At 40.2% G+C, this 16,071-nt stretch overlaps 2 protein-coding genes and 1 long non-coding RNA gene across 5 annotated transcripts; all 3 read left to right on the top strand.

The window, feature by feature from the left end:
- LOC133886794 (uncharacterized) lies at positions 1-7,490 on the top strand. 2 transcript variants are annotated; one of them, XM_062326632.1, is made up of 22 exons: positions 1-226; positions 827-999; positions 1,096-1,266; positions 1,714-1,824; positions 1,908-1,985; positions 2,373-2,563; positions 2,635-2,695; positions 2,862-2,936; positions 3,019-3,096; positions 3,176-3,238; positions 3,310-3,393; positions 3,654-3,814; positions 3,948-3,987; positions 4,081-4,221; positions 4,356-4,475; positions 4,560-4,778; positions 5,226-5,399; positions 5,475-6,156; positions 6,259-6,467; positions 6,552-6,687; positions 6,775-6,956; positions 7,188-7,490. In XM_062326632.1, the coding sequence occupies exons 1-21, from the start codon at positions 58-60 to the stop codon at positions 6,921-6,923; spliced, it is 3,285 nt and encodes a 1,094-aa protein (XP_062182616.1). In that variant the 5' UTR covers positions 1-57; the 3' UTR covers positions 6,924-6,956; positions 7,188-7,490. The 2 variants fall into 2 exon arrangements, with proteins under 2 accessions (XP_062182616.1, XP_062182615.1); XM_062326631.1 differs by lacking the exon at positions 7,188-7,490 and having other exon boundaries at positions 6,775-7,163.
- A 371-nt stretch (positions 7,491-7,861) lies between these two features.
- LOC133886542 (LRR receptor-like serine/threonine-protein kinase ERL1) lies at positions 7,862-8,657 on the top strand. Its single transcript, XM_062326213.1, has 3 exons — positions 7,862-8,184; positions 8,230-8,426; positions 8,539-8,657. Exons 1-3 carry the CDS (start codon positions 7,862-7,864, stop codon positions 8,655-8,657), a joined length of 639 nt encoding a protein of 212 aa, XP_062182197.1.
- Positions 8,658-9,676: 1,019 nt separating this feature from the next.
- On the top strand, positions 9,677-12,148 carry LOC133886130 (uncharacterized). 2 transcript variants are annotated; one of them, XR_009903348.1, is made up of 3 exons: positions 9,721-9,998; positions 10,132-11,615; positions 11,905-12,148. It is a non-coding gene; the product is annotated as an uncharacterized LOC133886130 (long non-coding RNA). The 2 variants fall into 2 exon arrangements; XR_009903347.1 differs by lacking the exon at positions 11,905-12,148 and having other exon boundaries at positions 9,677-9,998; positions 10,132-10,665.
- The last annotated feature ends 3,923 nt before the right edge of the window (positions 12,149-16,071 follow it).

Here is a 16,071-nt window from a genome sequence, read left to right as displayed (position 1 = left end):
TTGCTGCTTCAGTTGGTCAAAAAGGGAAAGGGGAAAAAAACCTAGGGTTTAGGCTTGATGGAGGTCGAGACCCCCGCCGCCGCCGCCTTGGCCGGCGACGAGCTGCGGCGGCTCCTCGCCGCCACCCTCAGCCCCGACAAGGCGGCGGTGGATGCCGCCGCCGCGGGGCTCGATAGGGTTGCCGCCGACCCGCTCTTTCCCCTCGCTATCCTTGCCGTCGCCACAGGTATCCTTCCTCCCTCCCTTCGACCGATACGACTGCTAGGAATCGTTGCTCTGCGCTCACGCCAAGTGCAGTTGCGAGCGATTTGCGAAAGCTTGTGCCTTTTTCGTTCTCAATGGGGAATTTAATCAGGCCAGCGTGGCGTGTGGTTTGTGCGCGCTTGGCCGAGCGACCGCAGTCTTCTCCTTTCGCTGTAATTCCGTGCCTTTTTCCCTTTATGAATTAGTACCCGTTCTATGCTCTGGTGGTGCACCGAGCAGCTTTGAGTGTTTGGTTCATTTGTGCTAATTTGGCATTCGGAATCCTCCTTATTTTCCTTATAAAATGGTACTAGTGGTTACAAAGTTGCAGACACTGTTTATGTACACGTAAAGGCCGAGGCTAGGCAAAGCATGAATTAAGGGACACGAATGAATTGACCCAAGGTCGGCCATGGATACGAGTGAATTGTCTAAAGTCATATGTTCTTTCTTAAATTTCATTTTTCAGAGAAGGGGAGATTTCACAGATATAACTTTTTTCCTCTTTCAGCGAAACAAAATTTCCTTTTTTACTTCTGAAAGTTTGCTGATTATATTCTGACTAATTTTGTTGGGGTTATAGGGGATGGTGATCAAGGGATAAGAGTTGCTGCAGCGACGTACTTGAAGAATTACACGCGGCGCAATATGGAAGGTAGCTTGTCCTCGTCTGAGATTTACAAGGAGTTCCGAGATCAACTTGCCCAGGCTTTGCTTCGAGTGGACCCTGCAATTCTTCGAGTGCTGATTGAAGTTGTAAGTCCTATTGCACTAAATAGCCTTGCAATTTGATGGCTTCCTAGTAGGTTTTTTTAGTAATGACTTATGTTCTCTACAATTTCTTCTGAACAGTTCCGCCAAGTTGTTGAAAAAGATTTTGTCAAGGACAATTTGTGGCCTGAACTTATCCCTCAGTTGAAACTAGTGATCAAGAGCAGCAATCTAATTAGTCCAGGCCAGCATCCTGAGTGGAATACCATTAATGCTCTCACAGTACTTCAATATATTGTTCGGTCCTTCCAGGTATATCTCATGCTTTCTGTGCTTCTGGCATGTTTTTGAAAGCCAGCTGCTTCACCCTCAGTTTTACCTCCAGAAGCATGAACATGTGACTTTGACAACTGTACATTGTGGTCCGGGCATTCTTTACAGTTATGAATTTCTAGTTCAGAGTAACTGTCCCCAGCTTTCCTGTAACAATACATTGAAAGCTGAAATTTGATTGCTCTCAATATCCTTTCTTTTTAGAACTCCCTATTCCTCTTATTTTCTGGTATGCTCTGTTCGAAACTGCATAATACTCATTCTTTACCATTTCATCTCACTAGCAAGTTCTTAGTATGTCTGTATCATACTTCTACTGAAGTTTCTCACTCATTCATTTTAGTTATATTGAATGATGTTTCAGATTTCACATATAATATTTTAGTAGGTTGCATATTTGTTTTCTAATTTATGTTGATGTTACAGTATTTCTTGAACCCAAAAGTTGCAAAAGAGCCTGTTCCGCAGCAGTTGGAACAAATCGCAGATGAGATTCTTGTACCACTGCAAGTGACATTCCATCACTTTGCTGACAAGGTATTGTGTTAGTGCACTCTGATTTTTGTGAAGTATTTTATCCAGCTTGATTCTTTTTTGAACATTTATGGTGTGTGCAATAGGTTCTGTTGTCGCCCGATGGGATTAAATTGGAATATGAGCAGGTCCTACTCATCACATGCAAATGCATGTATTTCACTGTAAGCCCTGTTTTTATTTCTTATCCTTATGTATTAACAATATCAATGCAACATTTTCATGAGTCATGACCATAACATAATAAAGCTGAAGGAAAAAAAATGTGGAAACTGCTTTCAGCAAACTATGTGATATTTGCAGAAATATATTTAAGGTTACCAACTATCAATATCTAGGAAGGTAATTACAATGAAACGGTGGGTTGAGTAGTTTAGCTTTCACGTTTGTTTATGTAAGTATTATAGGAACGCCATATTGGGTATATTCTTCTGCGTTTCTAAATGCTTTACTCGCCTCTGACATTTACATTGTTGTAATGCTATAGCTTATCAACTTTGTGGCATGCATGCCAACTTTCTGTCTTGGGTATCTAATTGTCACTCTTACAGGTGAGATCATACATGCCATCTAGGGTGAAGCAGATTTTGCCTTCCTTTTGCAAAGATATGTTCCGTATACTAGATTCATTGAATTTTAGTAGTCCTCCTGAAGATGGAGCTACGATGAGACTCAAGATTGCAAAGAGATGTCTCATTATATTTTGCGCACTTGTTACACGGCACCGGAAACATGCCGATGAGTATGTACTTTAGACTTTAATGTTCTTATTTTAGCATATTTTCCATAACACTTACCCTGCAATGTTCTCAGCCAGATGCCACATATTGTGAACTGCGCAATCAAAATAGCAAAACAAAGCATTAATTTAAGTGTAAGTTCTATAGTTTATGGAATTCAATTATTTGTGCAATGTGATCGAGCTTGGCATTCTGAGCCCATATCGGCACATTCTTGATTAATGAATGTTGTTATGGGCACTGTAATGAGTCTTTTTAATTATTATTTGATGAGATTCTGAGATAGCCAAATGATTGCAGAAACTCAACTCTCCCCCCGATCGGATTTTTTCATTAGCATTTGATGTGATTTCTCGTGTTTTGGAGACAGGACCAGTAAGTATTTACACCAAATAGTTTTAATTGATTGTAATTTCATATGTTTGAACTTGGTAACCATCTACTCTCTTGTTTGCAGGGGTGGAGACTTGTTTCACCACATTTTTCTTCACTTCTGGATTCAGCAATATTTCCAGCATTAGCATTGAATGAGAAGGTCAGTTCCCTGTCTTTTGTTGATAAATAACACATATCTATTATGTACTTCTTTTGGTCCAACTTTTATCTGTATTTAGGATATAGCGGAGTGGGAGGAGGATACTGATGAGTATATGCAAAAGAATCTTCCTTCTGAACTTGTAAGTACATGATTCAACAGTACTAGTTTGTTTACGGTGTTCATGCTGTTGACTGATGTATTTATTGTCAGGATGACATTTCAGGATGGACTGAGGATTTATTCACAGCCAGGAAAAGTGCAATCAATTTACTTGGTGTTATAGCACTGTCAAAGGTTGTGATTCTTATTTTTTCCTGATGTATTGAACACACATAGTATTGAGTTTAGACCCAGGAAAACATTTTTATACGTGCATTGCTATATCATAGTCCATGACTTACTCATTCTACATCAACTGTTTTTAACGACTGCACGCATAAGCTTCCAAGTTCATAGACATTTTCTATTTCTTATTGAACCGGGTAGCTATTTGAATTCAAACAAGACATGTGAAGATGTTCCACTCATTTACTAACACATTTGTCTTGTTTCAGGGTCCACCAGTTGCATCCGCAGCTTCCAAACGCAAGAAATGTGATAAAAGTAAAGGAAAATCAGAAAGGAGCTCCATTGGGGAGTTATTGGTCATCCCTTTCCTGTCAAAATTCCCTATACCTTCCCACGGTGAAGATGCATCATCAATAGCAGTGCAGAAGTAAGACCACAATAATCGCTTGTTTTTATCCTAAAAGAAAGGATTACAGATGTCCAGCCATACCTCTGCCTATTTGCTTTACTATTATTGTCTCAATTTACTAAATAGTTGGTTTTACTATCATTTATTTCAGTTATTTCGGTGTTTTAATGGCATATGGAGGCCTCCAAGATGTAAGATTTTCAAAATATACCCCTCAGAAGGTGTCTTGTTTTCCTATTTTATTTTGGAATAAATACTGATTTATTTTAGTATCCATCTTGCAGTTTCTGACTGAGAAGAAAGATTTGTCAGCTACATTGATCAGGAATCGGATTCTTCCTTTGTATTCTATGGACCTATGCAGTCCATATTTGATTTCTACAGCTAATTGGGTTATTGGACAGCTTGCGTTGTGCCTACCAGAGGTTACATCTTTTCCTTGTTTTCGTTATTCATCGTGTCATAGGACATGCTGGGTCAAAGTAAAAGGCTTCATGTGATATGTATATTTCTGTATATTGCATACTTGGCTTTCCAATACCTGTTTGCTTACCTGTAGGTTATGAGCACATATATTTATCATTCCTTAATGAAGGCGCTGGCCATGGAGGATGTGGAGGACATAACTTGTTATCCAGTTTGTGCCTCTGCTTCTGGTGCTATTGCAGAACTCATTGAGGTACGAGTCATTGTAGTATTGTCTATGCAGTCTACTTGCCCCCTGGAAATATGCACTGAGGTAATTTCTCTGTGCAATTTGCAGAACGGTTATGCTCCACCTGACTGGCTTGTCCTTTTGCAAGTGGTTGTGAAAAGGATAAATACCAGAGATGAAAACGAGTCTGCTCTTTTGTTTAAGCTTCTGGGCACTTTAGTTGAGGGTGGCCAAGAAAAAGTTCTGCCTCATATTCCTGAAATTGTGTCTAACATTGCCAATACCATAATGAAACTCCTACCCCCCGTCCCAAATCCCTGGCCTCAGGTAATAGTGCATCTATCTTCTATGTGGTCAATATTTTCATGCTATGTGCAAACAGGTTAAGTCATCATTGCCTATGTTTAATCATATGATCAATTATAACTTTCATAATCAAATAGTACCAGTGCCTGCCTTTGAGAAATTACGATTCACTGGTTTCCTTGTTTTTGAAAGCGATAGATGTCTTAGAAGTTAGGATCTGCTTCTAGATCCAGTTGATTCAGTATACTCACTGAAACTGCAGCTTGAACTTGTAGACTTCTTTCAATAGAGTAATTAAGACTTTAACCCTTCATGTGAAACTACTGAAAGTAAATTTTTTAAAGAAAGGAATGTTTCCATGCAAACCTTTTCTTATTATCTCCTTGAATTATATCCCAATATTCCTAGTGTATTGGATTCCTAGAGGAAAAAAATCCCAACCACACTAATAAATATGTGTTATTTTAGGTTGTTGAACAGGGTTTTGCAGCACTGGTATCAATGGCTCAAGCTTGGGAGAGCTCTGCGCCAGATGAAAACAAGAAACATGAAAAGAGGATCTGGCAGTTGGGCCAGTCTGCTATTGCCCAAACATTTTCAACTGTGTTACAAAAAGCTTGGTTGTTGCCAATTGAGGACATGGTATGTTAAGCTTGCTGTTGCCTTGAGGTGTTTATAGAAATAAATTTTCTTGACTGTTGTTTACATCCATTCCAGGGGTTGAAGTTTTGTTCTGCATTGCCGCCTCTGTCATGTGTAAATGATGCTTCAGTGTTACTCGAGTTTATCATGAGGTCTGTGACTTGTGTGGAAGAAACTGCAAGTATGAAGGTCTTTGAGCTAGTAGCTGTATGGGCTGACACTATTGCCTATTGGGACTCCTGGGAGGAGATGGAGGATCAGGGAATTTTCAACACAATTAAAGAAGCTGTCAATTTCCACCAAAGATTTGACTTCACCGGTTTCTTCCTGAAAATGCTTCCTTCGCAATCTGAAAATGATTCACAAAGTTCAGTCATCGGTCGGGTTTCTAATTTTGTGACCAGGGCCATTGCAGCTTACCCATCTGCAACATGGAGGGCATGCTCATGCATCCATACACTACTGCACGCTCCAAATTTCTCTCTTGGAACAGAAGATGCTAGAAAGAATATTGCTGTATCCTTTTCGCAGGCAGCATATTCCTGTTTCAAGTCTGAATCTGACAGCCCTGCTGGGATCTGGAAACCACTACTGTTGGCAATTTCGTCATGCTACATTTGCTATCCAGATGCCATTGAACAAGTCTTGCGCAACTATGATGGTAATGGTTATGCAATCTGGACATCTGCATTGGCACAAGTCTCAAGTACCTCGTTCAGTCCTGGTCTGTCATCTGTATCCGAGATCAAATTAGCTGGTAAGTAGACATGTATGATCACCGCAATGCTTAATCTCGTTGATATTTGCTGTCATCTTATGAAGGTGGGCCATCTTGTTACTGTTTCCTGTCATCATGCAGTGCTAACGTTAGCAACCGTAATTGAGCGTCTCTTGGCCCTTTCCATGGGTGGCATCAAAGTGTTGCAAGATTGCTATGTATCGTTGATGGAATCTTGCATTCATCTGAAGGAGGTTGAAGAGGATGGGGACAATGAAGATGATGATGATGGGGCCGAAGATCTTGAGGATGACGATGAAGAGGAGGAAGATACTGAAGATGATGATGAGGTAACCGAATGTAGAGTTGTGCTTTCTATTTTCTCTCTTCATGCTTAAGCGCATCACTTAAGATCAAATCCATAATGCAACTAGGATTCGGAGGATGATGTTGTGCGAGAAGAGACGGAAGAGGAATTCCTTAAAAGATATGCACTGGCGGCTGCGGGTGAGTCAATCGAGATTGTCGAGGAAGGAGAAATTGATGAAGAAACCCAAGACATTGAATTGGGTAAACATCTTGAATTGTTATCTCAATCTGATTTTGCATAAAAAATGGGATAGTTTCATGACCATTTGCCTCTTGGAGCAAATACAGGTTCTCTGGAAGAGGTGGACATACAACAGGTGGTTCTTTCTCTGATGCAAAACCAACCTGCACTCCAGGTCCAAATGTTGCCGGGTAGCCTAATTGAGAGGATTACAGAAACATTTCCTGAATATGAGCAGTTTTTTAGACAAGCGTAGAGGATACGTGACCTGTGCAGATTTTCATGTTCGGTACGTTTCTTATTTTTCTTGGTAGCTAGCTTTTTTTGCTAGTTTTGTGTTGGGTATTGGTTATTTGATGCATTGTTCTTATTTTTTTTATATCTGTATGGAATACATGGTGGATGAAAATTCTTTATTGGGTTTGCCTTTTAACTTTGTAGTGAACAAAGAATGAACCAAGATAACTTTTATGTTGCCTGATTTTGTGGCGTAACATTTTCTTCTCTTTTGCTCATGAAGTTATCAAGCAACTCCTGTTGATGTTTTGGATGATAAGCTACTACATGGTCCAGAAATAATCATGGATTGCGCATGTGAAGCGGTCCTGATTCTTCTCACCTATCATGCAGTCAAAGTTTTATTGACCGAGGGCATTTTGTCTGAATCGTACGTGTGTACGTATATTGGCAACCAAAATGCATTGACAGCTTAAGGTGTGGATCACACAATTCGGGCGGAAGGTCTCCGATCCTAGAATTAAGGGCCTATTTGGAACGTATGATTCTCAAAACAAAGTAATAGAAAAAGTATAGAACTGGAATGCCTTAGCATCTTGAATTCTATGAAATGTAAAAACACAAAAACTACATGAATGACCATTTTAATGGAGCGTAGGAAAAATACAGGAATCGAATAAGAGAGATAAACACAAAGAAAATTTTCCATGAGATTGGACCTTATGTTACATTCCTCCAAAATTCTTATGAAACAAGCCATTCCATAGGATTTTTATAGAAATTTACAAATCCATTCATTTGTTTCAAAAGACTTTTATAGAAAAAGTTCCTAACGATTAAAATCCTCCAACATTTATATGAAAATCCTACAATTGACAATTCAAAGGAGGCCTAACTATATATACGTACGTAGCTATCTAGGACTAGGACACATCTGATGGTGCATGCTACATGGGCATGGCTCTTATTGCTTGTACTGGCACTGCCCTCCCTGCTACTCTGCTAGTGCTCGCGGCCGCCGCAGCAGCAACGACGCCAACGCTCTCCGACCCGCTCCTCTCGCTCTCGATCGGCGGCAATAGCCTCGTCGGGCCTATCCCGAGCGCGCTCAGCAACCTGACCGGACAGATCCCCGAGGAACTTGCAGCTCACCTATCTGCATCTGTCCAATCATGCATCACATCTGACTGGTCCCTTTCCTTCATTTCTGGGAGGCCTGTCCTACCAGAATCTTGGATTCAACCTGCTGACCGGATTGGCGCCGATCCCGAGGAAAATCGGTATGCTAAAGGGTCCTGTAATGCTGTTCCTTGGCAGTAATATAGGTTGTCTGGCTCCATACCTGACGGCCTAGCTAACCTCACCATGTTAGAAGAATACATTTCACTCACTGATAACAAGCTGCCTTCAAAGTTAACCTACCTAAACCTGTCATTCAACTCATTCGAGGATCCGATCCCAGACTCTTTTCGCCATTTAACCAACTTGGATTATTTGGATCTATCCTCTAACAATCTGTCAGGTACTATACCAAACTACCTTGCAAATTTTCTCAAACCTCAACTCGCATTCGTTCTTGTACCAGTGATGTATTCGAGCTGGGCCTGATGTGTTCAAGTGATTCTCCTGACCAGAGGATGAGCATGAGCGATGTGGTTTGGTTGTGAGGCTGAAGAACGCCAGGAAGGATTACTCTGCTTCCATCCAGAATGCAATGCAACCAGAAGGCTTCGCGACACGTCGACTGTCTTGAACAATTTATTTGCTTTCATGGAAAAAAAAGAGACCAGGCCTTCGAATTTTCTGAGAAACACTAGATGCTATTACTCAGAGCACAAAGACACATGTTATGGTCTTGAATGAAACTTATGATTCATATTTCATCCGTGGAGTCGTGTTGTCATAAAACTTATCTTCTTGCTTTGTCTCTCTGTTTCTTCTGCTTTTGCTTGAGTGTTTTGAGGTGTGTTAGGTGAGAAATAGAAAAAGACCATCTATTTTGAAAGATATTTGTTGATACGCCTATTCACCTCCTCTAGTCGTCATTCTCGATCCTACACTTTTACTACCATATTCGAATAAAGTGATAGTCAAATATTAAGCTACATATTGGAACCAATGTGCTGTCCAAAACGTCATACGATCAATGTTTTGATGTCTCAAGTTTCATGCATATACAATGTAGGTATGTACCTGTTAACTTTGGTAAAAAAAAAGCAATATCTTTTTATTGCTCCTTTTTTTGTAGTTTATGTTTTCTATGACTAGTTCATGCTTGCTATGATTTAATTTGAAATTTCACATTACTGTTCAGATCACATTAATGGAGAGATAATTATTCAGGCACAAGTATCCTTTGGTAGACCTATGCACAAATCACAACATATCGGCAAAAATAAATTCTAGATATAGTCTAAAGGCTCAAGGCCAAGCTGGTATATTTATGAATCAGAGAAGAAACATCATGCAAGATAAAATAAAAATACATTATATGTACCCATTAATTGAGATCACTACTACAAAACTGATCATAAATAGCGGCTCATTACTGCCAATTGTGCAAAAACCGGCAGTGCAAATATATCACTACCTGTTCTTAATCTTCGACGCCTGAACCATGATGAAATCGCTAAGAACTGATACTAATACCGATTATCAGTGTCGGTTTGTAATACGAACTGGCACTGATAGTTGGTATCAGTGCCGATTATAGCCACGAACCACCACTGATGATTGCTACCGTAGATCGGACCTGAAATTTTCATTCACTATGATTTTGCTCACCCTTGCGTCCGCTTCACTCTCAGTCGGCTGATTTTTTCTAACTCACGTGCTCTTCCCCTCTCTCTCTCTCTCTCCCTCACCCGATCGACCAGCTGCTGCTCCTTATCTCTTCCCCCCCCCCCCCCTCTCTCAACCTTATCTCTGGGTGATGGCTGTGGCTTCGGGGCTGATGGCTGCGTGAAGGTTTGATTGGGTTTCTGGTGGGTTGGTGGGCGAGGAGGTTGGATCTTGGCGGGGTTCCAAGAAGCCGGATTGCGCCGCTGCTAGGGCTGCTGGGACTGGGAAGGAATTGCTGTTGCGATTTCCAATGGTTTTTGCGCTACTTGCCTTGTATTTTTTTTTTCGATTTGAGCTTGTTCTTGGATCTTGTATGCAGGATTCACTGTATGCTTATGTCTCCATCATTGATTCGGTTCGATTTGATTTGGTTGATGCTTTGTCAGGAAGCACTCAGAGCTGTGTGTTTCTTGGTGCGGTGATCAACGATGGCCAACCACAAGCTGGTCCTCGGACATGGGCAGAACCCAGAGCTGGTGCTGGGGCAGAATCACCACAACTTCAAGCAGGACCATTGGCTGGGCCTAGGGCATAGCCATGACTGGGAGAGTGCGTGCGGGCTAGCGGTCTAGCGGCCGCTAGCGAGCACCATGGCGGGCGTGCGGATGCATGGAGCCGGCTTGTTTATTTTTTTTTGGATTTTTTTTTGGAGGAAGCATCACTGCCAGTTGGAGCCATGAACCGGTAGCGATGCCTATTTTCAGTGCCGATTTCAGACTTGACACTGATAGTCACTGATGACAAGTAATCAGTGATGGTTCAATACCCATCATCATGGTGATTTTGAACCGCCACTGATGACATGTTCTGTAGTAGTGGATAGATCATCTTGAAGGCTCAACTAGTGTATTTAAAAATTAAAGAGAAAAATATCAATGCAAGATAGAAATATATATAACACCTCAGTGTACATTTTTTAAGATAGATCGTCTAAAAAAAACCTATTGGTATATTTATGGATGGACAAGAAATAAATATTAATGCGATGCAGAACAAAATGCATTAGATATGCACTCCTATTAATTGGGATAGATTGCCTCAAAGGCTCAACTAGTGTATTTACACATCACAAAAGTAAAAACATTAATGCAAGATAGGACAACAAGGTACTTGAAATATCATCGACTAATATATTTATTGATCAAGAAAAATATTAGTATGGTATAAAACATAATACATTAGATCTGATTATAAATTGAGATAGATATGATGATCTCAAGCCCAACTAGTGTATTTATGAACCAAGAAGGCAAACATTGATGCAAGATAGAATAAAAAGATGCTAGGTGTACCTATTAACTGAGATTGATCATACGAAGACTCAAGTGCAACTAGAATATTTATGAGATGAGAGAAAAATATCAACAACAGATAGAGTAAGAAGGCTCTATATGTGAGATATGTAATATATATGAAGCCTCAACTAGTGTATTTATGAACGAGGGCAGAAAACATATGCAATATAGAATAAAAAGGGCAAAACATGATCATGTAATATGAAGCCTCAACTACTGTATGCATGAAAGGGGCCAGATAAGATATGCAATATAGAACAAAAAAGGCAAAAAATGATCATGTAATATGAAGCCTCAACTAGTGGGGGCAGAAAAGATATGCAATATAGAAGAAAAAGGGCAAAAAATGATCATCCAGGATTAGCCTGGGCCTCTATATAAACACTAGCAAACAGAAACAATGCTGCAGCAACACATTGACCTGAAGAAGAACAACAATACGGTAGAAGGAAAATACTATCTACTCGAATAGCGTCGCCTCATGGGCCTAACCAAGAACTCAAAAGTTGTGTGCCTGGTTGCTCTGATTGTCATGGCTACCATCAATTTCTCCTGCAGTCATGCACGAAGCTCTGGTACGCCATTGCTTTTACTCCTTTCTTGTCCAATACACACATAGCATTGTACGTTTTTTTAGATAATGGAAAACAAGTTTCCGGCTTCTGCACTGTACAACACACACAACCTGACATAGCATTTTACGTACTCCGGTCAAATAATTGTCCTGGTTAATATATGAATCATGTTTCTATGTATGACCAAAGTAATCCATGATTACATTTTGTATGTACAACGATGTTAACCAATTTAGCAATTTTGTTTGATTTCTACGTGAGTACTAATTAACTGATTTCCGGATGGCAGGTGAAGAAGTTGATCGGTGGACGTGCTACGATGAAGAAGATGGTTGCGAGATGGCTGCGTGTGCCAAAAAATGCATAAGCGAATATGGTTCCAAGATTGACGGTGTCAAATGCGAGACATATATTAAACCTCAGCATTGCTGTTGCCGACTTAAGGAACTACCACCATAAAGAAAAAAAGAACTACCAGTGCCATTGTCAAAAATAAATAAAAGCGACGGCTGATAATGATGGATCTTGCTTGAGCGATATTCAGATCCGTAGTGATGGTTAATTCCATTCGTGTAATTGATCAACCAGCTCGACCTCACATGTAATGTGTTCATCTGTTTGATGCTGGTTCAATAAATATCATGTGTTTTTAAATATCCATGCACTCTTACTGTAATCCCCATGGGCATTGAGACGTACGTGTAAATCTACCATGTTGCAAATGCAAATCACAGCGTCAACAGTCTCCTTGCTTTCCTTAATTTGCTTGGAGTTGTGGAGATAGAGTCGGGCTTTGAGATAAAAGGAGCATCGAGAGAACCCTAGCTCCAGGCACGAGCGCCACAGCGCGCCGCCGTCGAGGAGGAGGTCAGGCGGCGGTAAGCACACGTCAAGAGGAGAAGGCGCCTCGACGGCGACAAGCGATCAACCTCACCATTACAACCTCGCCGGCCGGGCTTTCCCACGTGGAACAATCTCTAACGGCGAGGAGAAGGCTCTTTTAAGGGGAGGAGTAAACAAGTCTGAATCAACCATTTTTTTACTTAGGTGAGATAATAAACAAATTGAACATATATACTCTTATAAAATACACAAGTTGTAGCAAAATCAAACCTCCATCGTACACCCAAGTTGATCAAACGGTCACCGTGCAAAGATTCTCCCCTTCCCTCATTCCAAAAATACATTTAATCTTATATTAATTGCCTTCTATATTTAGACATTCAATATTTGTCTTCCATACATTCTAAAAATACAATCAATCTATCATTATTTGTCTTCTATACTTAGATATCCAATATTTACCTTCTACACATTACTATATCCTGGATTGATTCCATATATGTGAAACACATGTGCAGTTGCTATTTTTTAAAAAACTTGATCAATCTAAGAGGAACTAGATGACATTATAAATAAGAAGAAATATACATCCAAATTTAGATCGAAGATGACTCAAACTTGAATGGTCTAGACGTGCATCCACAATCACAACTGGTTGCCCTTCCCCACAATCACAAGATCACAACCCTTTTTCTCAAGTCAATTAAATTCCTACGTGGATTGGGCCTTGTTGATCGAGAAATAGGCCATGAATAGATCAGAAAGTCCCATAGTTCAGCAGCTATATGTGTGAATAGATTAAGAGCCCGTTTGGTACAGTTCAGATTCTCTTAAAAATATTTCAGTTCTTGATTTTTTCTAGAAACGTTAATGTGGTAAATCAGGATCACTTTTGAAAATCGTTTGACTAGCTGACTAAATTCAGTTTCTTGAAAGAGAGGGTGGTGATGCAATTGACCACTTGTCCTATGCTGATATGCTATTTTTATTTTTATTTGCAACAATAACATTGCAATAACAACAATTGACATACATATACATCATGAGTATCATCTCTGGTCATTTTTTTAGCAAGTGTTGCATGCATTTGAATTTAATTGGAATTGATCAAATTCATGAAAAGTGAGGCCATGTGAAGAAACTTGAAATTTCACTATATAACTTAGAGCTGGAGATAATTTTAGAAATTATTCCATTAACTAATATGAATATTGGTGAAATTTTCCTAATTTTTGGGAATCCTTTTAAAGCTCTAAAAATTTATGGAAGGTGCAAAGCAGTCAAATTTAATGAATTTTAATTTGAATGCTATTCAGGATTTTTAAGTACAACCAGTTAAAATGGGTTGCATGTGGATTATAGAACATACACAAAAATTGGTAGATCTTTTGGAGTCTTTTAGAAGGTCTAAACCTATAAGGAACATATATTGAAAATGATATGTTCAATATAGGCGAGAAATGGCACTCTGGAAACCGCGTTTGGTAGCGATTCTAGAGAAACGGTGAAGTGTTTGTTTTTGATTCGCGGTGCCAAACGGCCCTCCATAGATCCATATATCCTATACGCGAAATATCGTCAACAGGCCATGAATAGATCAGAGATGGAAGGCATGGATCGAGTACGTATAGGAATGGAATGAAACACAGGGCGGCCGGGCACATGATATATAAATTAAAAAGACGTGTTCATTCATTATTATTGGAGTGGCATCGATCGCGCGAGCAGATAGACGGATGCAGGCAAGATCGAGCTGATCTCGATTTACATGCATGAATTAACCACTATTTGAACCATCGGCAGGCATGGTTGAATCGCAGTATGGCTGGCTCAAGCATGCATGCAAGAAAGCCGGCCGTCATCGGCCACGGTCACCCCTGCCGCTGCCGGGCTGGGGACACTGTGAGCGAACTTCTTGCAGCAGCACTCCTGATCCTGAGGATTACGATTAGTCTTGCAACTGGCAGCGTCATTAGAGTGGGGGAAACTGTGGATGCATTTACGGTCGCAAATCTGCTGATAGAAACGTACGTGGTCTTTCCAGTGTGCATATCTATTGATCATCACCATCTACAAATTGGCCGGTTAATCCATATGAACAACTCAAAGATTGCATAATATATTTTTTTGAATACGGGGATACCTTATTTTCATTACCAAATAACGGAACCACCGTTTAGTTTCTTGCATCCATACAGGAAGAATAGAACAGAAGAACAGAAGTCCAACAGTTATGTGACAGACAAACAGACAGTCTAAGCAGAACGAACCAAAACGATAGTCATTAGGGAATAGCAGTCCAAAGCCAGACGACACAGACAAAAGGAGCAGAACGGCCTGACAGAGATCACCGAGCCTCATCGTTGTCCTCCGCAGGATGCTAATTGCAAAATATATACCTGCATGAGTTGATGAGAGGGTGCAAGACATTACCACGAGAATAATGAAGACAGAAGCAGCGAGAGAGTGCACGGTCCTCATCGTATCATTTAACAAACACTCTTCAGGGGTACCACGAGTTGAAGAAGATTTATTTACTTGTGTCTCTTCGATCTCTGTCTGGGGTGCTCACGGGCAGGCTCTTTTGCTAGTTTATATATACAGACAATCGAATTGCTGGTGTACATCCATTGATTCAGGGTAGATTCATGTTCGCTCCGACATTATTAATGTTTTTGATATCTCAGTGCATGCCAAGGTTTGATATCTTTCTAGACCCGAATAAATATGACACTATGCAATTCTGTATATATGCTCTCTACTTACTTCAGTTTCACTTCCGACATCAATTACTAAATAAAACTAATGGCACTTTTACTATATTACACTCGGTTGTTTTCTTGGCCGCCAACAGTAAAATTTTCTAGGCCAGATGCGGTTTCTCAGCCTACTATAATGGTTTAGCCCATAGCTTCTCCTTATTCCTTTTCTTTTAAGTGGGCTCATATGTTTCTTGTTTCGCTCTTGGACTTTATTCGCTTTGCGTCGAAAGGGATGCTATTACATGCGAGAACAATTAGATCGATTACATGCATGAATTTATTGGGCCACCGGCATTGCTCATCGGCCATCTCTGCTACTATTTCGACGTCACCTGTTGGGGTTCATTGTGGATCGTGCAGCAGCACTGCTGAGGTAAGAGTAGCTAGCTGGTATACATGCCTGCATAGGTGGATGAGAGGATACTATACTGAACATGATCACAAGAACAATGAAACCAACAGCAGCCATCGAGTAGACAGGCCTCGTCGTATTAGGCGCCATTGGGTGAGTTTGATGATTGTTAGTAATCTATCTCTCTACCTCATATGTTACGGTGTGCTCCTTGGCAAGCTCATTTGCTGGTGTTTATATAGAGAGAAAATTGACAAGTTGACGTCGTAAAAGATGGGCTTCTTCTATAAAACCATTTAGAAAAATATTTTTAATATCTATTTGATATAACTAGAACTTTTTGGATGACGCAAATGTAAGAGTATCTTAATGGCTATTAGTCTAGCAACCGGTGCAAATATTTATTCAAAGTCTATCCTCTTTATTTGAGTAAAATTTTGAACCAGAAGTCTAGCCTTGTTTCTCACTACAGACCCATCTTCCCCCTATTTGTTTTTGA

This window comes from Phragmites australis, chromosome 12 (assembly GCF_958298935.1).
Source record: "Phragmites australis chromosome 12, lpPhrAust1.1, whole genome shotgun sequence".
NCBI lineage: Eukaryota > Viridiplantae > Streptophyta > Magnoliopsida > Poales > Poaceae > Phragmites > Phragmites australis.
This window is presented reverse-complemented; position numbering and strand designations above follow the sequence as displayed.

Bases quoted from the DNA above. Each gene is read 5' to 3' on its own strand.
- LOC133886794 (XM_062326632.1), top strand. From the start codon at position 58: ATGGAGGTCGAGACCCCCGCCGCCGCCGCCTTGGCCGGCGACGAGCTG. The intron at 4,222-4,355 runs GTTACATCTTTT...GCTTACCTGTAG, and splicing joins TTGCGTTGTGCCTACCAGAG to GTTATGAGCACATATATTTA. The intron at 6,157-6,258 runs GTAAGTAGACAT...GTCATCATGCAG, and splicing joins ATCCGAGATCAAATTAGCTG to TGCTAACGTTAGCAACCGTA.
- LOC133886542 (XM_062326213.1), top strand. From the start codon at position 7,862: ATGGCTCTTATTGCTTGTACTGGCACTGCCCTCCCTGCTACTCTGCTA. The intron at 8,185-8,229 runs GTATGCTAAAGG...GCAGTAATATAG, and splicing joins GCCGATCCCGAGGAAAATCG to GTTGTCTGGCTCCATACCTG. The intron at 8,427-8,538 runs GTACTATACCAA...TCTCCTGACCAG, and splicing joins ATCCTCTAACAATCTGTCAG to AGGATGAGCATGAGCGATGT.